The sequence below is a fragment of the Triturus cristatus genome, chromosome 3_2, assembly GCF_964204655.1.
Source record: "Triturus cristatus chromosome 3_2, aTriCri1.1, whole genome shotgun sequence".
Lineage (NCBI taxonomy): Eukaryota > Metazoa > Chordata > Amphibia > Caudata > Salamandridae > Triturus > Triturus cristatus.
Window position 1 is genome coordinate 984,248,955 of NC_140584.1, and position 19,057 is coordinate 984,268,011.

General features: G+C 42.8%; 1 protein-coding gene across 2 annotated transcripts in view; it reads right to left on the bottom strand.

Moving 5' to 3' along the window:
• The window catches only part of ATP2A3 (ATPase sarcoplasmic/endoplasmic reticulum Ca2+ transporting 3), a 469,813-nt gene that overhangs the window by 235,490 nt on the left and 215,266 nt on the right, over positions 1 to 19,057 (bottom strand). For both annotated transcript variants that reach the window (XM_085649576.1, XM_085649575.1), the window contains exons 5-6: positions 18,719 to 18,857; positions 3,604 to 3,684 (exon numbers count right to left, since the gene is read on the bottom strand). In XM_085649576.1, coding sequence (XP_085505702.1) covers positions 3,604 to 3,684; positions 18,719 to 18,857 — 220 coding nt within the window. The remainder of the gene's footprint in view (positions 1 to 3,603; positions 3,685 to 18,718; positions 18,858 to 19,057) is intronic.

Genomic DNA, 19,057 nt, shown 5'->3' on the forward strand with positions numbered 1-19,057 from the left:
GTATTTAGTTACAAGTAATCTTGCAGAATACCATAACAGGCAAGTGTTTAAATGTTGGTCACCCACTCGAGGGGGTGGGGGTCTCATTAGGTATCTGGGGGGCATAGAAGTGATGGATACAATAGAACATGACATGACTTTGGGCAGTTTATCACATGCAACTCGTGTCGTTAAGAATACTGTTGGTGTATTACAAACTACTAGCAAGATACAGATCTGATTTGATGTTAATTTCATCAGGAACAAGATATGATAGAAGTTTTTTTTTTTACATTAGAGATACCTAATTGTTAGTTGCTTTAACGTCTTGACAGGTTATTACAATTTTATCATTATGAGTTGATCCGTATTATATAATCTCCTCGGGTGCCATCAGTAAGGTTCAATTCCCCAAATACCTTGTTTAGACAAACCTGTATGAATATACTGAATAGAAGCAACTTATCCATGAGCACAAATCTTACTTCATGTTAACAACTGTTGAACCAACTAAAAAGGTTTTGGATACTGAAGCCTTAGGAATTCTGGATTGGTAATAATGGCAATGTGAGCAAATTGGAGGTACGGGTCTTAAACCTTTCCCCCCCCCCCTTTTTGTTAAAACCTAATCTGAAATTGTATTCTTGCATAGGTCTTTTAAAATGCCCAATGGGATGAGCAGATGAGAGGGTCTTAGTTAGGACAGTGACATCCCACATTAGCAACACTCTGTTTTGGATGGTAGCCTATGTTATATTCTATCTAGACCATCTGCTCTCACTTGACATGCATATAATAAACAATGGTATGTACAATACATTTTTGTACAATGTTGATTGATCAGGTCCTGTTAAGTGTTTGTCCCACATGGTATAGTCAACAAGTGATTATCGTGTTGTTTTATGTTTTTGTTTTTTATGTTTTTTTTAATGTTAGAAGCACACAATTTAAAAATGTATTATATTACAGTGCTCTTTCTTAAATTGAGAGATGTGCTGTTCTTGTGGTTTTGACTTTTCATATAATGCAATACTGTTTGTGTTTTTAATGTGCTTTATATATGACTTTGTCATTATGTTGTTTATGTGTTGTTTATAGCCCTGATGAAGTTCAATTGTTTTTTTGAACAAAACACGTTGGATGAATGTTGCTTTGTTTTGAAAATGATCATATGAATTATAGGAAGAATAAAATAATTTGGAATACACTTTGAAAACTACTGTGGACTACAATTGCTTTGGGTGCACCATTCCATTTGCATATGGATTTGACTTCTGCTGAGCAATGTTTGTACCAAACAATGGCAGGCACCGGAAAAGAAGTGTGCAAACGTTGAACTGATTGGAACTCTATGTTAAGTGTGATTTCTTTCAGTCCACCGTTGGTGCTTTATAGTTGTTCACTGTTCTTAATCACTGTTCTTAATCCTGTATGCAGGTATTTTGTAGGGGTGTGCAAAATTAGTGTAATTTATTTTCGCATAATTGCACAAAATTTGGGGAACATTATGCAAAATGCAAATCCAGCAATAGCAGTACATTTTAGCTTAAACGTGTCCTCTTGTCAATTTTTTTACGCAAGGACATATTAAAAGATAGCAGACAGCCACACATGTTTCAGTTGTCCGCTTTGTTCCGTGGCTCCTGCACTATAATTTGGTGACAAATGGAGATGTAATTATGCTACGTTGCGTCATATCTGAAATTTACCATAACAAGCATAAAGCAAGATTCACACAAATTATGCCCGGTCACATTGTGCCGGATACTGCGTGGTCATTTCCTCTAAACCATGCATCCATTATGGAATGCTGTTGTCCATAGTGTTTCATTGTGTTACCATTCCAAGATGACCAGCACATTGGTTCTAAACAGGACAGCCATGCTGGAACTTTAAAATGATAGACTATGTACAATGCCTCTGCACGACAAAAACCTACTCTAATATTTAATTTCGTTATCTTAATCATATGCTCACCATGTTTAAATGGCAGTAGGTTTTCTTTTTTTACTTGTGTTCTTTTTGTTTGTCTTGAATGTTATGTTAAGCTTGTATGTTTTATTGTGGTTTAAATCAAGAAGGAGTCAGTGCATGGATGATTGGATGCAGGGGTGCAGAAGCCAGACCTATTTACCGATGCTTGTTTTTGTTAATCGAGTAAACAGCGCAAGTCACTGCTTTGCACACGCTGGTTTGCATTTATACAAACCAGGGACGTGCACAACTTTTTTAATAAGCCCCCAGAAAAGCAAAGATGTCATTAAAATTTACACACAAATTTTAATTCTAACCTTTAAAAGAACATTCGGATTTCCTTTTTCCCAAAATACATGATTCTGTTTACTGAACTTCCAACTTGGTAAAATCATGTTTTCACCTACATTTTAGCATAAACTCTTTTCTGTTCCTGATCAGAAATGCTCTTGAACTATTGTAATGTCGAATTTGTGAGAACAGATGGCCCCATAAAACTGGACATGATCTACATTTCAAAACTGTTTACAGCAAACAGTATGTACTAATCATTAGGGGTGGGCGGAATTTGCGAAATTCACTTTCGCAAACTATCGCGAAAATGTTCAAAATCTACGCAAACACGCGGAAATATCGCGAAGATGCGGAAGTTTTTTTCCCGCCCGTTCGCAGTATTTTCTGCGTGGTTGCGGCTCACCAACTTACCCATGCGGTTGCTCGCGGGCGCGGCCATCTTGTTTTCACTTGTCTCGCGGTGCATGATCGCGAGAAGGAAGACGTGATCGCGCGTTACTGCGGGCGCGAACTGTCGCGAGACAGAGCAAATGGCTACCAACAATCCAACATCTCGTGGAGAACGCGACCGGATCGGGAAAACTTGTCGGCGAATGCGGGGAGTCAGGTAAGGCGATCGCGCACGCGAGAATGTATTATTTTACAGCGCGAGCAAGAAACAAATTATCGCTAAGCTGCGGAATGCGGAAATTTTGAAATTTTCGCGAAACGCGAAAATGCCAAATTATCGCAATTTCCGCGAACGGAACGGAATTTTGGCCCAGGCCTACTAATCATGCGTGTTTCTCATCTGCCACACCTCCTGTCTCCAGGATCTAAGTATCTATAAGTATCGCCTATTGGCTGACATTTTTTTGGCCAGTGTCAAATAAATTGAAGCCTCCAACCTATGTACAAGAAAAACGTCAGCAGGAACAATAAATTAATTTAAAGAGGCCACACAGTATAGAGTAAAACCCCATCGCGTCCCTATGTAACACACAAAAAGTAGTTCACTTTGTGCTCATACATATGCATGTAGTATGCAGCCTCAGCCCATGCAGGTAAGAGCAGTGGGGCGATGGGGCCGGGTGAAAGGGGGATTCGACAGACGACGACAAGGGAAAATTATGTATATTAATTTTGCCTCGTCGTCATCTGTCTAAATCCTCCACCTCGACCCTGCCCCCACGCTCTTACCTGCACGGGCCTCGGCTGGTAGTATGGAGAGTGCGCAACCATTCACTGCTGTTACAACCATCCAACAACCTCTCACTTGAACTGTGCCATCAATAGAGCTGCAGATCAATCTTAGCCCAGGACCAGGCACACTCGACAGCGAAGCTGTGACAGAAACTCCACCCCCTCCACCTTTACCTGTGAGAATGGACTGGTCCACCCTGAGAGTCGTGGATCTGATCTCGATGAGTCGGATATCAGCTGGGACCTTGTCACCAACTAAGACATGAGAAAAAAAATACATTCCAGTTAATGGTGGTGCTTCAAGCCAGGCCTCTACAGAGCTGTACACAGTCCATTGAACAATCAACCACTCTAGGCTGAACACCAATCCTTTCTTGTTCCAGATACACCTCAAGGTTTGCTGTAGAACCACAAACTCCTCATTGTTACAGCTGATGGGTGGTATATCAAGAGTTGCTGCCAGGGGATCCCAACTCTCTTCTTACTTGGGGGTACATCTGTGTCACTTGAAATCACCACCAATCGGCACTCGCGAGACCCACCACAACACGAGTAGACAAATTCCTCCCTGGAGAGCACTCACACCAACTATGCGGTCTGCAGTAAACAGATTTATTTAAATAAATACATATTTCAACTTTGTGAAGCGGCCCTTGCATCAGGGGTGTTTCTCGAAGGCCGGGACAATGTCGCAGTTTCAAGAAAACCAACAACTATGTAAATAAATGATTTTTGGATTCATTGCGCTCAATTGTTGAAATAAGAAAAAGATCAGAAGTTAGCGCATGTGGGTTTACTGCCTAGTATCAGTTAGGCTTCTGAAATTTTGGGAACTCAAAGGTTTCCAACACTACTCCCAAAATCTGCAACTGTTGCAGGTTTCATGGATACTCCTGAAAAGCTTTAGTGAATTGCTACTTTTGTTCATATGAGGGGCTCTTGGTGTCCTTGTCAAATGCCTTCATATGTATGCAATTGTAATTTTCCTAATAGAGAAAATATTTTTCATGGCGGAAAACAGCCTTCTCTGGGGCTTAATTAATTTTGTGGTGTTCCCGGCCCCTTTCCACCCCGAAAAGAGATGTGCTTCTGCAATTTCTAGTATCTGAGCGTTTTCCAGTGTGAAAATGGGTAAGACCACCCACAATTACTATTGCTTTCTCACATTCTTGGCCATCATAGTCCTTTAACACCAACAAACTTTCACCCTCCAGCCCACCCGCCGCACCCTCAGAAGAATTTACCTGTGCAGAGTTGAACACAATTGTGGGGCATTAGGCATATGTAAATTCCTTAAGAGCGCACATTCAGGTTTTGTGTAAACCAAACATGGATTTTCATTCATAAAGAAAGCCATTTTTGTATGTAAATAGAACGTCCACACACAAATGGCTCCTGGAAGCAGACCTACTGTGTGCAAACGCAAAGCATGGGGATATCATGGAAATATAATATAGATATTGCCCTCATGGTCGACACTGGTCACCCTTAAATTACAGAAATGGAAAACATATGTAGTAGCAGGCACACTAACCAACACTGACTGCCCCAGAGGCACACTGAGCACTCCCCCCCTCACAGGTGGCTGATGACATTTTACTAAATGTGCGCAGAGTGACAATTCAAAATGAGGTCACTGCACGAACAAAACAGCATTCCCCCATGCAGGGCACTCTTTAACAAAAAGGTATTCCAGATGTTGTGGAACTACAAAAAGCAAGCTCTCTTCATGTGTTTGTTTTGTAAAGCACCAGCTTGTGAGAGATATCCACTAGCCCTTTTTAGGTCTGGCAGACCTGCGTTGCAGCGCGCATGCGCTGCTCGCTCTGCGAGGCTTTTTGTAATCGAGGATATTTCAGAAGTTGGCTTGAAGCCCCGCCAATCATTCTCATTGGCTGGCATCATAGTTTATGTTAAACGGTGGCCTCCGATTGAAAATGAGGCTTCTTTGTTACCGCCCTGTCTCCTTTTTAGACAGCCCACACGGACTGGATTGTTTGTTTGTGGTGGTACACTGTCCTCGATTTGTAGGCTGTAAGCACTATTTTGTTTCATTCGCACACTACTCAGCAGCGTGGCTGCTTTTCACATCTGTAGCCAGACACGCATGCTGGCCGGATTAGCAAAGGTACACTTTGTTAACCACATCAGCGCCTGTCCACCGACTCGCCATCAATTGCTTGTTTTCTGAGAGATCTCCACATATCTAGTTATTTGGGGGGCATTATTGGTGAGATACGCGAAGCACGCAGACCACTACAGATTGAACTAAGCAGTGGGCACCATGTGTATGTGACGGGCCCTAAACAGCAGCTCCCAGAACGAGGACGGCCCTTCAAAGCTCTTTATTGCGGACGTCTATCGGTTGCTTGTCTTTATTCCGGACACTATGGCCTGAGCACCAGTGTGCGTAGCTTTGTTCCCCGGTGAGGCAGCCATGCTCCGTGCTGTGGTTCTCCTCACTGCCGTAAGGTACCTTTAAGAATGTAGTGCAGTGGAGTATGTTTAAGAATGATCCCCGATGAGGCAGCCATGCTCCGTGCGGTCTTTCCGCTCATTGCGATAGTGTACCATTAAGAATGTTCCCCGGCGAGGCGGCCGTGCTGTGGTTCCACGCGCTGCCGTAGTGTACCTTTAAGAATGTTCCCCGATGAGGCACCCGTGCTCCGTGCTGTGGTTCCACTCACTGCCGTAGTGTACCTTTAAGAATGTTCCCCAGTGAGGCAGCCGTGCTCCGTGCTGTGGTTTTGCTTTCTGCAGTCTGTACATTTAAGAATGTTCCCCGGTGAGGCCGCTGTGCTGCGTGCCGTGGTTCTACTCACTGCCTTAGTGTATCCCCGGTGAGGCCGCCGTGCTGCGTGCCGTGGTTCTACTCACTGCCTTAGTGTACCTGTCATAATAGGACAATTAACCACGGAGCAAGGCATACCTGTGCTTCAAGTGTACCTATTTTATTTTAAAAGTTATAAATAGCAAAAACAACATCACTGTTAATGACAATGCAATATGTCTCGCATTTGCGAAAGAATGAGCTACTGCCATTGTAAATAAAAAGCTTTTAATTTATGTGTTTGGAAAACCTGCAAGCAGTGCATTAACAGCACTTTGTACCTAGATTCTTGCATACAACAAGCAAGGTTGGCACTAGCTGCGCCTAATTTACTGCCAGCCTTGCTTCTCGTAAGCAAAAACTACAAGTACAACATGCCTGTTTACACACATCTTACAAGTTTTCAATCACAAAAATAAAAACCATTCTCATTTACAATGCCAATAGCAGAAATGCTTGTTTTTTTCTGCTGTCTTCAATACCCATGCTTTCACTACCGGGCTATATCCCCCCCCACCTGCTTTGAAAACACTCTTGAGAAGGACTTTTTAGGATATATGCTGTTTCTGTGTATGCTAAGCCAAGATCTGTAAAGCTACCAATATAGTAGTAAGTGGATTTGTTAAAAGCTGTTAAAATTATTTTTACTTTGCAGAATGTTTCGTTGGTATATGCTTTTTGCCCATATGGTCTGCGTCATTTCCACCCTTTTAAATAACAAGCACATCCTGCGTCCATCTTTTCAAAGCACACTGCAAGCTCATCTTGTTAGCGCTATATATATATGCATTTACGATAACACTACACCACTTCCAGCCACAAGACTCAAAACAAATACACATGGATAAAAGACATTGCCATTTGCAACGCTATGAGCTCTAAGTCTCGCAAATGCGAGACCTATTGCATTGCAAAGGCTTGTTGATTCAGTGACGATAAAATAATGTTAAATATTTTAACCTTCCTTGTTGGGCTTTGTATTGGAACAGGTTGTTGGGAAATAAACTCAGAAGACCCTTCAGATTATTGTTGAAATGATTACACCATTTTAAGAGATGTAACGTCGATCTTTAATAAACATATTTTCAATATGGACTGTCTCCTGCTGAGCAAGTTTTGTGTTACTTTTCCAACATATGAAACACCGCCATAAGAGTTTATCCTAATAGAATTGCACAGGTTTGTAAATGTGGTCCATCTACAAAGCGAAACACTAATTATACCCTCTCCCTTAACTTCCTAGGAGCGCAGCAGGAGTTGTGTCAGGATCTGCAGGTCACCAGTTCCAATCCTGGCACAGCCAGCTCAGCCTTTCATCATTCTGAGGTTAGTAAAATGAGTACTATTGAAATGGGTAATAGTAATGACTTCTACAGCGACTAGAAGTGTGAAGCGCTATACACAATGCAAGGTATTATTGAATATGTTTGACAGCGAGCATACAGAAGTGTAAAAGATTGAATGAGAGCGAGTAGGAGAGAGAAGGTGCTCTGACCCTGGGGTACCGCCTCCCTGAGAGTTTGTTCCAGTTTCTAACTCTCAGGATGAACCATCGGCCACAAAAGGCAGGCAGGGACATCTTCGCTCCACACCCTCGATGCAACTGCACCCATAGCCATCACATGCAGGACATGGCTGGCAGAGTTTTTCACATCTCATAAATCCACGGTCCACAAAGATTTAGGTGGAGGTGTCTGTCATACGCTCCAACAGCCTTACTCCTAGCCTTGCAGTAGATAGATACATAAAGGCTCCCAGAAGTATTCCAAAAATACACAACAGTCAGAGATTTTTTGATTTTTCTGGAGTTTTCCAATGTGAAAACATTATTTATGTCTAAAAAAAGCACACATATGCGTTTGCCAATGCAATTTTTTTATCATGTCCACAGGGAAAATAGTTTAGCCGTTGAGAAACCCCTTCCTCTACACATTCATTGAAATGAGGCAGTTCTCTCCCTTCCCACTGTGTAAAATAAATTTGTACTTTCTAGAACAATAATGCAGTCAGGATTAAAAACTACCTGCAACAGTTTCTCGAATACCCACTGCCACTGCCCTACTCCTAATCTTCCACTTCTAAATGTGTTATAGAGAATAGGCCTACACAAAAGGAGTTGATGCTGAATACATTTTGGTACATATGTTTAAATTCACTCACATTGGTGACTTGTTTTATCAGAACTTAAAAAATGGCAGCATATTAGCTTAGCACAGAGAGGAATTACAGACACGCCTTCCCTGCATGTGACTTTGAACCCTCCCTACACGGTTCCTCCACTGCGATCCTCCCACTCTTGACATCCTCCCACACTTGGCGTGCCCTAAACGTGGCGCCCTCCCACACTTTACCAATCACCAATCGCACTGAGCAGGAGGCAGCCACCCCCTCCTCTGCAAAACTACAACTAACTCCCCCAGAACCATCCCACCTCCCAGGGAATGCTGCCCAGAAGTGAAAGCAAGCTCCGGGGGCAGAAAGAGGGCCAACAATGCCAAAACTCACACTAACCAGTAACTTCAAAACCTGAAAACCTGGCACATGTCTTGGCAATTGACTGCTGCAAATGTGGTTTCTCACAAGGTGTCTGACAGGAAAAATGGCTCTCCAGTGGCATCTGCCTAATAAAACATTGGGCATTAGTACTTATTTTTAGGTCTCGCCTAAGACAGCACATTAGTTGTCTCTTGAGAGAACGTTTGTTACCTGACAGTGGGATTGGAGGCTACCAATTGTTTGGCTTTATTGTCACTCATTTGCTTGCTTCTTATTTGTCAGCTTTCATAGGCTTTCCTTCCTCTTTTTGTGTCTGTACCTCCTGTAGGGCGGGGTTGATTTACAGTGCCCTTCCACTGCTCTGTTTTTCAAGAGCTACTTTTTTCTTTTTCCTAAACCATGCTACAAGAATGCATGTGTTTTCCAGCCGTCTCCCTCATATATTTCTCCCCGTCTGTCTTCTTCTGTATTCCCCCCGCCCACTGTCCATGTGCTACCCCAGCCCCTCCTGCCCACCCTCTGTTGTCCGTCTACTTTTCCAGTGCCTCTTGACCCCCCTTTGTTGTCACTGCACTCCTCTGCTTGTCTCCTCAGCCCGTCCTGTCTACCTGCCACTGAAATGTGCTTCACCTCTACCACCCGCCTACCATCGGATGTCTGTGTGCTTTATCCAGTCCCTACCACCCACGCTCCACTGTCTGTGTGCTTGCCCCAGCCCCTCCTCCATTGTCTATGTGCTGCATCTGCTATTGCATGTTCTCTCTCACACCCGCACCCTTCTCTCCTGTCCTCCAACACTCCATGTTGCCTCGTCGTCCAGCAACACAAAGGGAAGGAGGGCTGTTGAGAAGGATGTGGCAGGGAGTGGGAAGAGGACTGGCGAGAGAGGATGGGAAGCACATGGCTAAAAATAACGAAATAAGAACATGCTATGACAATGCCTGCCCTAGTGTGCTGTTTCTACTTTTTAAAAATCCCATTTGTGCTGGCCTCATCAGAGGTTTAAAAAAAGTTATTTTTAGCCATGCTGCTGTACAATATGGCTTCAGGTCATTGCCGAAGCTAATAGCTGTCATAGATGAGGCCTATTGGCTTTGGTCAATGCTTTTTTCACAAATTAAGTACTGAATAGAATATATGTGCAGGTGTCTTCTTTTTTATTTCATTATTTAGATACAATAAGCAAAAGAGAGCAAGAAAATAGACTCCAAATCAGCAAGCAGACGGTCACCTTTGAAGGTGTCTTTGTGATATAAAATCAGAAAATACCCCCAAAATTGATGAATGTCTAGAGGAAAACATTATACATGTTAATGTACTTAATGCATGCAATTACAATGCGGTTGTTACAACGACTGCATTGCAACAACGCATGCCAATACTCTGCAAGTCGGAACAAACACTTGCTCTGGGGGGTGGGGGCGCTGGATGTTTCAATAGTATAATTTACTATTCCAACTCTAGTCTGTGCAACAGTAGGGAAGTTGTTGAATTTTAAATCCAACACCTTCTGACCCCTGCGCAAGTCGTTGTTCCGACTTGCGGGGTAATGGCATGCGCTGTTACATCGCGGTCATTGTAACGACTGTGTTGTAACTGCATGAGGTGTTCCGGATTCGGAGTAAATTATGTTTACCTACTTACATGCATACAAATAGTTACAGAAGCGTAAATATGCATTAAGTACATTAACATATATAAATGATCATCAAAGGGGTATTTTTACTAGCTGTTTTTTTTTTACTTTATTCCCCATTTCTTTCTTGAAAAATGTTTTCCTCTCCTCATTCACACTCTGAATGTGGATGTAGTGATTGACTGGTGCAAGCCTTCAACTGTATCTAAGATGGAAATGTGCTAGAACAAGTTTGTGAATTGTGGGTATTTGCAAAATTTCCATGGGAACCCAATCCAGAAGCATCTAGTTCTGCATCTCACCTTGGTTTATTCCAACGTAATGTGATGTTAATGAATCCAAACTTTGTGAATTTAGATTAAAAATCTAAAGAAGAAAACCACTATTGGCAAGTGATATCTTACACTCCCTCCTACAGTGCCGGCAATCCATCATTTATCATGGCCACTCACCCCAAGCGTCATATTTCCTTTAGATACCTCTACCTCCACACTCTGACTCATCCCAAACCTCATTCCTCTACTCTCTCCAATGCACTACCCTATACTGCTCTCAATATATCCTCTACCTCAACTCTAACTCGTCTCAAACCTCATTCTACTACTCTTTCCAAAGCACCTCTCTACCTTACCTATACCTCTCTCAATATATCCTCTACCTCCATGCTATGGCTCATCCCTAACCCCATTCTACTACTATGATCCCAAAAATAACCCTTTCTAGACTCTTAACTTCTCTACCCCTCCTTGCACCATCTCAAACCTCGTACTGTTCAGAACTCCCAAACAAGCCTTTCTAAACCCTTCCCTCTGACTCCTCCCCCTCCCCTCCACTAATCCCAAACCTCCTTCTCAGGGTTGGCTCTAGGGCATTGCAACCGGTGCCACAGCACAGGGTGCGGACTTAAGGGGGCGCTGTATTTGCAACTTTATTTTGGTTTTAAAAGCACCTGCTTCCATGTTCCATGCCTCCAGCAATTTCCAGGCAACAATAAAATTGTCAAGATAACTCCAGTGAATAATGTTCTTTCTGGAGAGAGATCGGAGTTTTGTCTAGTTGAGGTTTTGACTGATCATAAAATAGCACAGAGGGTTAATATGCCTGCTGCAAAGAACGTGTGCCATGCAGATCACAAAGTGCACATTATTTAAATAGGTCAGTGGGTTACTGCTTTTCTAAGATATATCCTTTTGTTACTTTCAGTTTATAAAGTAAAATACTATGATAGAACAGCGAATTATTAACCGTCATCAAAGAACTGCATGCACACTGCAAAGTATAGATTAAACCATAGTTCAATGTTGCAAAAAGGGTTCATTTGCGTAGAATGGAGTCTTATTATTAAAGAGACCTCCCAACTATCAAGTCTTATTATTAAAGAGAACCCCCAACTATGGTGTTCCATTTTTAATTCTGAGTTTGTGCTTCTCCAGACCAAGCTCTCTTAAACTATACTGCCTACCAGAACGGCAGATATGTCAATCCTACACATTCTAGTCCTCTGTCTTATGTAACATTTTCTGTACGCTGATGCACACAAGTATGATTGTCTCTGTGTAAGGTGTGTGTGATGCAAAGTGCTCTGACACCCTGCACTGGTATGAATGACACTATATGACTAATTAAATGAATCTGAAAGAGAGTCGTTATGGAGATTTGAGGGGAACTGTTAAAAGGTGGTGGTGAGGGAATCCGTGGTGGAGGTGGTCACCACCTTCACCATGGATGGGGGGGGCACCAACAGATATTATTGTACCGGGCGTACTAGCTCTAAAGCCCGCCCTGTTCCTCCTGCTGTTATGGTCTCCAAATAAACACGTTCTAGACCCTTCTCTCTTCTATCCCTCCGCTATCATTTTCAATCAAATTAACAATTTCTGAAGTCCACCGCTCAATTCATTTCATATTTCCCTGTACTAATTTACCACTAATCCTTTTTGGGTTTCGAGTAGCATGCTACTCGCCGAAAAGCACTTCCTCGCCTCGTCAGGGGTAGTAAGGCAATATAAATGCAATTATTATTACTATTACAATAACTGCTGTATATTTTAGATTGATTGTGTGCTCCCGGTGATAATGCTGTACACTCAATGGGAAGGTGAACTAAAAAGGCAATTAAAAGGACTGCACTCCACCTGTCTTTAACAACAGTATAGGAAAAGTCAACTTCTTAAAAATTAGTGGGATAAAACCATCTATTGATCTATGTGTCATTTCTACCAAACCTATATGTAATTGAGGACACACGGAGTGGATAAATCCGGATTTCAAATAGTGGCTGCAGTGTATAGGCAGACAAGGAATCCATACACCTTCAAGGAGTTGATGTCTTTCATTCTGATGTATAGTTTTAGGATTACTGTGCCTCCGGTGTTTCTGCCATCGCCAGCAGGTCATTGTACCAATATGGGAATCCCATTGTAGTTCATTTCCTTTTTATAGCTTGCAGGTGCATCTCATCATGGTTCACTAGTTTATATCTGCTGAATTTATATTCTTTAGCGATGTGTTTACATTTATTCTCTAAATGTTTACCCTTTGTTTTGAAGCATATCCTTTCCTATGGGATTACCTTGCTGTTTTTGATCAACTCACTTATATATTTCACATTTGCTCCTTTAGGCTGATCACACAATATAGCTTTGAACATCTCCGGGGCTTCTTTGGTGTACCATGGTGGATAATGAGATCCCATTACTTAAAAGTCCATATATTTTAGCTTGCCATTCCATGATCTAACATGCAACACAACTTTTTAAAACTTTGGGAATGGCAAACTTGAGATAGTAGCCCTGGACTGGGTTTGAAATTAACATGTCTTATAATTGGGGGGCATTTTATGCCTTTTATTTGGAGTGGTAGTGCTTAAAAAAAGAGCCATCTGCCCTCAAAACCACTTTTACCCACTGTTTATTGCACAGTGGGGTTATTCCATCTGCATCTCTAAGTAGCTTGACAAACGGTTCCACATACATTGTGATTAGGGCTCCCTGTTTTATGGTATTTATTTTTTGGACATTTCCATCTGTATTTATCCATATTTATTTTGGGTTTTGTGAAAAAATTGAGGCTGAAACTGGTATATTTCCACATCTATTTACAGATCAATATGAACTCATGCTTGAAAGCCTGCCAGATTTCAGTGTTCTGAACATCCGGAAGATAAATCAATGCGCAATATGTGAAAATATGCAAATTTCAGTATCAACCTTGTGCATAACTACTGCTTTTAAAGCCTCTTCACTAAATTCCCTTTCGTTTTTCAACCCCTTACCTATCAATCCACACAGATATTGGCCTGGCAGTCATAGCAGAGAGTATAAAGAATCACCCAAAAGCTACTCAATTTCCATTTTCATCCACATTTAAAAATAAATACAGACAAGAAAACAAATGGTTTTCTGTCAGTATTTATCTGTAAAACTCAGTAAAAACGGAAAACAGGGAGCCTTAATTGTGATTAGTGTCAATGAAGGGGACATCCGTGTATTTCCTCTCGATTTATTGCAATTTTTCCATCGGTTGATCCAATAACTGGCCATGCAATAGACCACATTTAAAGACCAGAGAAGCCAAATGACTTCTTCCATCCAGGACTTGATGACTGCAAGCTTCACCTACGACATTAGAGACCCTGATATGAAGCTTTTTTGTCTGGGTGGATTATTTGGGGAAAACAGGCGAGGTGACAAGGGGCTTAAGAAACAGATGAACAGTAACTAATGACTTACCACACAGTTTAAACAGACCAACTGTTCTGAAAATAAAAGTATTTTGTCATTTTCCACAGATTGTTTTACAGGCCAGCTTCCAGCAATGTGGATCAAGCAATCCGAACTATACCTGCATGCATGCGGAGTGGACTCAGTCAGCAGAATGTATTCATTGTTTATAATGTTTCGTACAGCATAAGCTTGTGACAGATGCCACTTCATAGCACTGTGGAAATTGGGATCTAAAGTCTGAGTACAGCCCTACCACCCGCCTCCCACAAAGATGGCCCCCGATAGGAGGTTCTTGAGGCCTGCCTGACGGTTTACTCAGTTACCGACTCCGTAGCTGGGAGGTGCGCTCTTTAAACCCAGTCCTGCGTAGAGGGTAGTCCCTAGTACTTCTGTATGGGGCAGGCATGCACTAATGAATAGATACGTTTCAACTGTTTATTTTTTAAAACAAGATCAGGTTCACACCGAAATTGGGCATCAAACAGGAATGTGAACTTTGCCCCATGGGTGGACATGTAATGTCTTTACTTGAACAGTATCAGAATCTATTATCCGCCTTGTATGATTGGCACTGTAAATGGAAAGGCGAAGGAATCCATTTTACGTGCCCATTCTCAAACATTCTCATATCTCACCTTTGACCCGGACCCCTACCGCATATAGCAAACATTAGTTGATCTGCAAACTAATCATTTAAACCTGTAGCAGCACGAGCTGTGTTTGTGGGCTGAGTTGGATGTTCTCCGGTGATGTCCATGCTCAGAGATCTCCCGCACTAGTAAATAATCCTCCATGCATCACCTTCCTCCAGCCACCCGGATGCATAACCCAAAAAACATAAACAGCTGTGTGATGAGTGTTACAGGAAATGTTTTCTCTGCTCCCACAACACTGGCACAACATGTTCTCCATAAACCATGAAAACATGCATTGATTCCAGGATCATGCCTTCTCCCACTTCTGTATCATCAGGTCTTGGGTTACATCCCGGAAGCCTCATCCCACCGAGTACAACAAATTATCATATGGTTCCCTGGCCAGAGCTCCTCACATTTCATGGCATTAATCCATGTGCATCACGCCCAGGGTTGTCCTGTACGTTCTATTTCAGACAGGACAGAAGATGCTCTCTGTTATACGCCGTAAACGAAGAAGGATGACGACAAACCTGACAGCGATGCAGCTTGCAAGCAATCAAATCAATCGAGCACATGAAAACCAATGTGTGTTAGTGCAGAACTGACAAACCGATACCTGCCTAAAATAATCAATCTATCCAACAATTCCTTCGCTCATGCTGCTACTGCGCTGCATCCGCTGCACCAAACGCCACGTGCCTACTGATTTTGAGTACGACTGTAGTACTTAAACTCAATAGGCATGTGGCGTTTAGCAGGGCTACAAATCCAAGCAAAAGATGATTGATTGAGGATTTAGATCTTCAATAGAAGAAGATTTGGAATCAGATTTTTGTAAATAAAAAAAATTATATACAATGACAAATTGTAAAAAGAAAAAACAGTTCACCATGTTTCCCAAACTATAAGTCTAGGCTACACCCCTGTGGGCAGAGCCATGAAAAAACGAGTCCTTTGGGTATGGAAACAACAGATGGGCATGCAAGTCAAAAAGATTAAATGCATGCACAATAATTTGCATACATTTGCTTTTAACGGTGGAGAAGTGTGGCTCAATGATTAGAGCGGCAGACCCTGATGCAGAGGTCTAGCCCGGGACCAGGGTTCAATTCCCCGCCTTGGCGGGTCTTGGGCTCAAAAATTCCACGGACCTGATAATTCTCGCCTCGGTGCCTATTCCAATCATGGAGTCCCACTCTGCAACTCTGGGCAATAGCTTGCTTAATCTCCACAATGGCCCCCACAACGCTAAGGATGCCTGGCCTCCACCTTGGGGGTGCCCAGGAGTGGATGCCTCACAGGGAAAGCCAGGATGGGTTCCACAGCGTTATTCGTACAAGCGCCTTGAGACCCTTGCGGGTGAGTAGTGCGCTATACAAGTATCAAATTTACATTTACATTTACATATGTGTTGTTGCATTTCTACATCATAACTGAAAAAACCTTCACAACCACTGCTCCAACTCTCCGAGGGTCGGGCTACCATTTCAGAAAGGAGTTAGAACCTGTATAACCTCTTAACTTGGCGGCTTGGCTGCACGAGGGATGGGCACATACTCTATTGAGTGGCATAAGGGTGAAGACCTTGAGCTTCAGGTAGCAGCCTGTGGTTTTCTCTTTTTGTCCAGAAAATGTTCCAATTCATCGTTTAACCACTTTAATTTCTTACCCCAAGATACCACTGGGTGCCGGCTATCATGGTCACCAGCAGGTCAGACGTTTGTTGCTGTTTCGGGGGATTTTTCAACTGTACCATTTATCTTTGTCCTCGGTTGAATAATTTCCCTCAATCATTTATGGAGAAACTGTCTAGCAGAGTTTTGAGGTACAGCTTTTAAGCTACCCCACGGACGAGGTCTTCCTCCCCTCTCGGTCTACAATCCAGTCAGTATTAGTTCCCTGTAACTTTGCGTTTGGTGTCTATTTCAAGCACATAGTGGGTGACTTGCCTATAGTTGTGGTAGATCACTGCTAGAGAGTCAGACTTGAGTACTCAACCCTTCCTCACCTGTACCACTGCTAGGAAAATCCGTGCCCAAATAAAGTGCGGTATCTGTGGACAGATTTTACCAAATTCCATCCTGCAAAGCCTGCCGCCACCATGATAGGTTGGCAAGAAGGCTGCAAAGAGCACTCCTCTGTGATTAGCCAGAGACTTCAAATTTCAAAGATAACGTCTAAGCAATTGAGAGCTCCACCATTGTCCAGCACCTCACATCCTGAGTAGTGAACTCTCCTGCCAGTACTTTACATTCATTTGAAAGCACCTGGCAACGCACTGCAGAATGGTGGCCCAGCCTGGTGCTCATTTCCCTTTCCAAGTTGAGGCTAAAGTCGACAATGTTCTTCTCTTGGACCCCGAGTCTACCTGAAGTGCTGGGTTATCCAATAAAAAGACACCAGCCTCTTCCCTTTACGTTCCTACCATTCTTTCTGACCCCATAGACTCTCTGAAGCATCAACTGCGGAGATGCATCTGGGTAGAGGCTCTTCTTGGTGTGCATAACTCACTACATCAGTAACGTCTGTGCCCATTATCCCCAAGATTCTGAAAAGGACCATCTGTCCAAGAGCCACGACTCTTGAAAGGAGACAGTCGCCCCCTTTGAAAGCACAATAGCTCGGTCTGGCATGGTGTCAAGCTATGGCAGATAACGTATTCTCCCATATGCGATCCGTATGTTGGAGGTAGCATTAAGGACCTTCTCAAGCAGTAGGAGGCATGGGTAAAATGGGCCTATCTCTCCATGCACTTGCTAACAAGATGGTGCAGAGGTAGGAGAGACAGAAAAAAAGACTCAGCTCAAAGCACCCAAAATGTAAAGCTTCACATTGCCCCTAATCACAAACAGGCTAAGGCACTAAGGGATGCTAATCCCAAAACCTTCTCGGGACTGGCATCCTATTGCTTATTGTAACCATCAGAGACAAAGAAGCAAGGCTGCTGTGTTGCCCTGCAGCTCTTAAACCTAACAGCGAGAGCACTGATGTCACAGGAATCCCAGAGATAGCAGCACATCCTAAACATTGCCGGCTAGAACACAAGAGATCCTTTGGGCAATTTAAAAATCTACACCATTACTGTGAGGAGCTGACATATCAGACAGTTCCCCTTCCACAGCCTCAGAAAAACTTGACTGCGCATATCAAAAATCATGCTAATTAGAAAAGCAATTATCTTTCACCATCATTGCTATACCCAGAAAACCCGGTGGGATGTCATGCGGAGAAGAAAGCTGGTTTGAGTAGTCCATGAGCATCTCGACATAGTTTAATTACATCCCCGTAGACTTGCACTGAAACCAGCCCAAGCGGGAGGGGCAGCTCCAAAGCTGAGCCTGCCATAGGTGATCATTTGGGGCATAAACCTGCAGGTTTAGGCTTTGTAAAGCCTAACCTCAAAGTTAGAGATAAGGGCCACTAGAGACCACACACCTTTCTTGTGAAGGAAGGTCTACAGATTCAAGTCCTGCATTCTTTGTGGATACTAAACCTGGTACAAAGAGTGAAAGTTAGTTTTGTTTTTAACTATTACTCACCATTTCACCTAGTTTACAAATCTATGTGAGTATTAAAGACATTTGTTTCTAAAGCACTCCCACTTTTTGCACAGTGACATTTACAGATTGTGTTAACGATCCATAAGGTAGGTTTGAAGGCTCAACCACGGCTACAGCTGGACTGTTAAGGAAACTAAGGCATGCCGCACTCACAAGCCCAGCACTCAGAGACCTGGGTCTGCAGGGAGAATATGCAGAGTGAAACTGTAAGGGGTGTCCTAAGACCAGCAGGACCTGGGTGAAATAGCTAGATGGACAAAGAGGGGGGAAAACCATAGAAAATGCCGGTAGTCATCAATAGGGTGCCCCCTAAGGTGATCACCATCACAATAATTAAAATACAAGTAAAATGGCTAAAATAAATAATTGATGAATTGAAAAGGTCTGTCCACGTTGGTATGTACCTGCAATTTCTACTATGTCGCCAGGCACGATATCCCGGGCTCGGATCCGCTGAACCCCACTCCGATCGGCACGGACCACTTTGCCCATTTCCGGCTCGTACTCTTTCAAGGCTTCGATGGCACTCTCGGCGTTTCTTTCCTGCAAGGAGAGTGAGTATTAATGGGCTAGTCTTAAATCCATCAGTCGAGGTTACATGCTTACTTACAGATCTGTTAGGTTTAGTGACAGCCAATATAGCTGACTTTGTGTTTATATTGCAAACCTTTCGCAAGTTAAGCACATAGGAGTGTTTTAATGATTTGTTTATGTAAGACTGAGTGTGTAAGACAATATGTGCA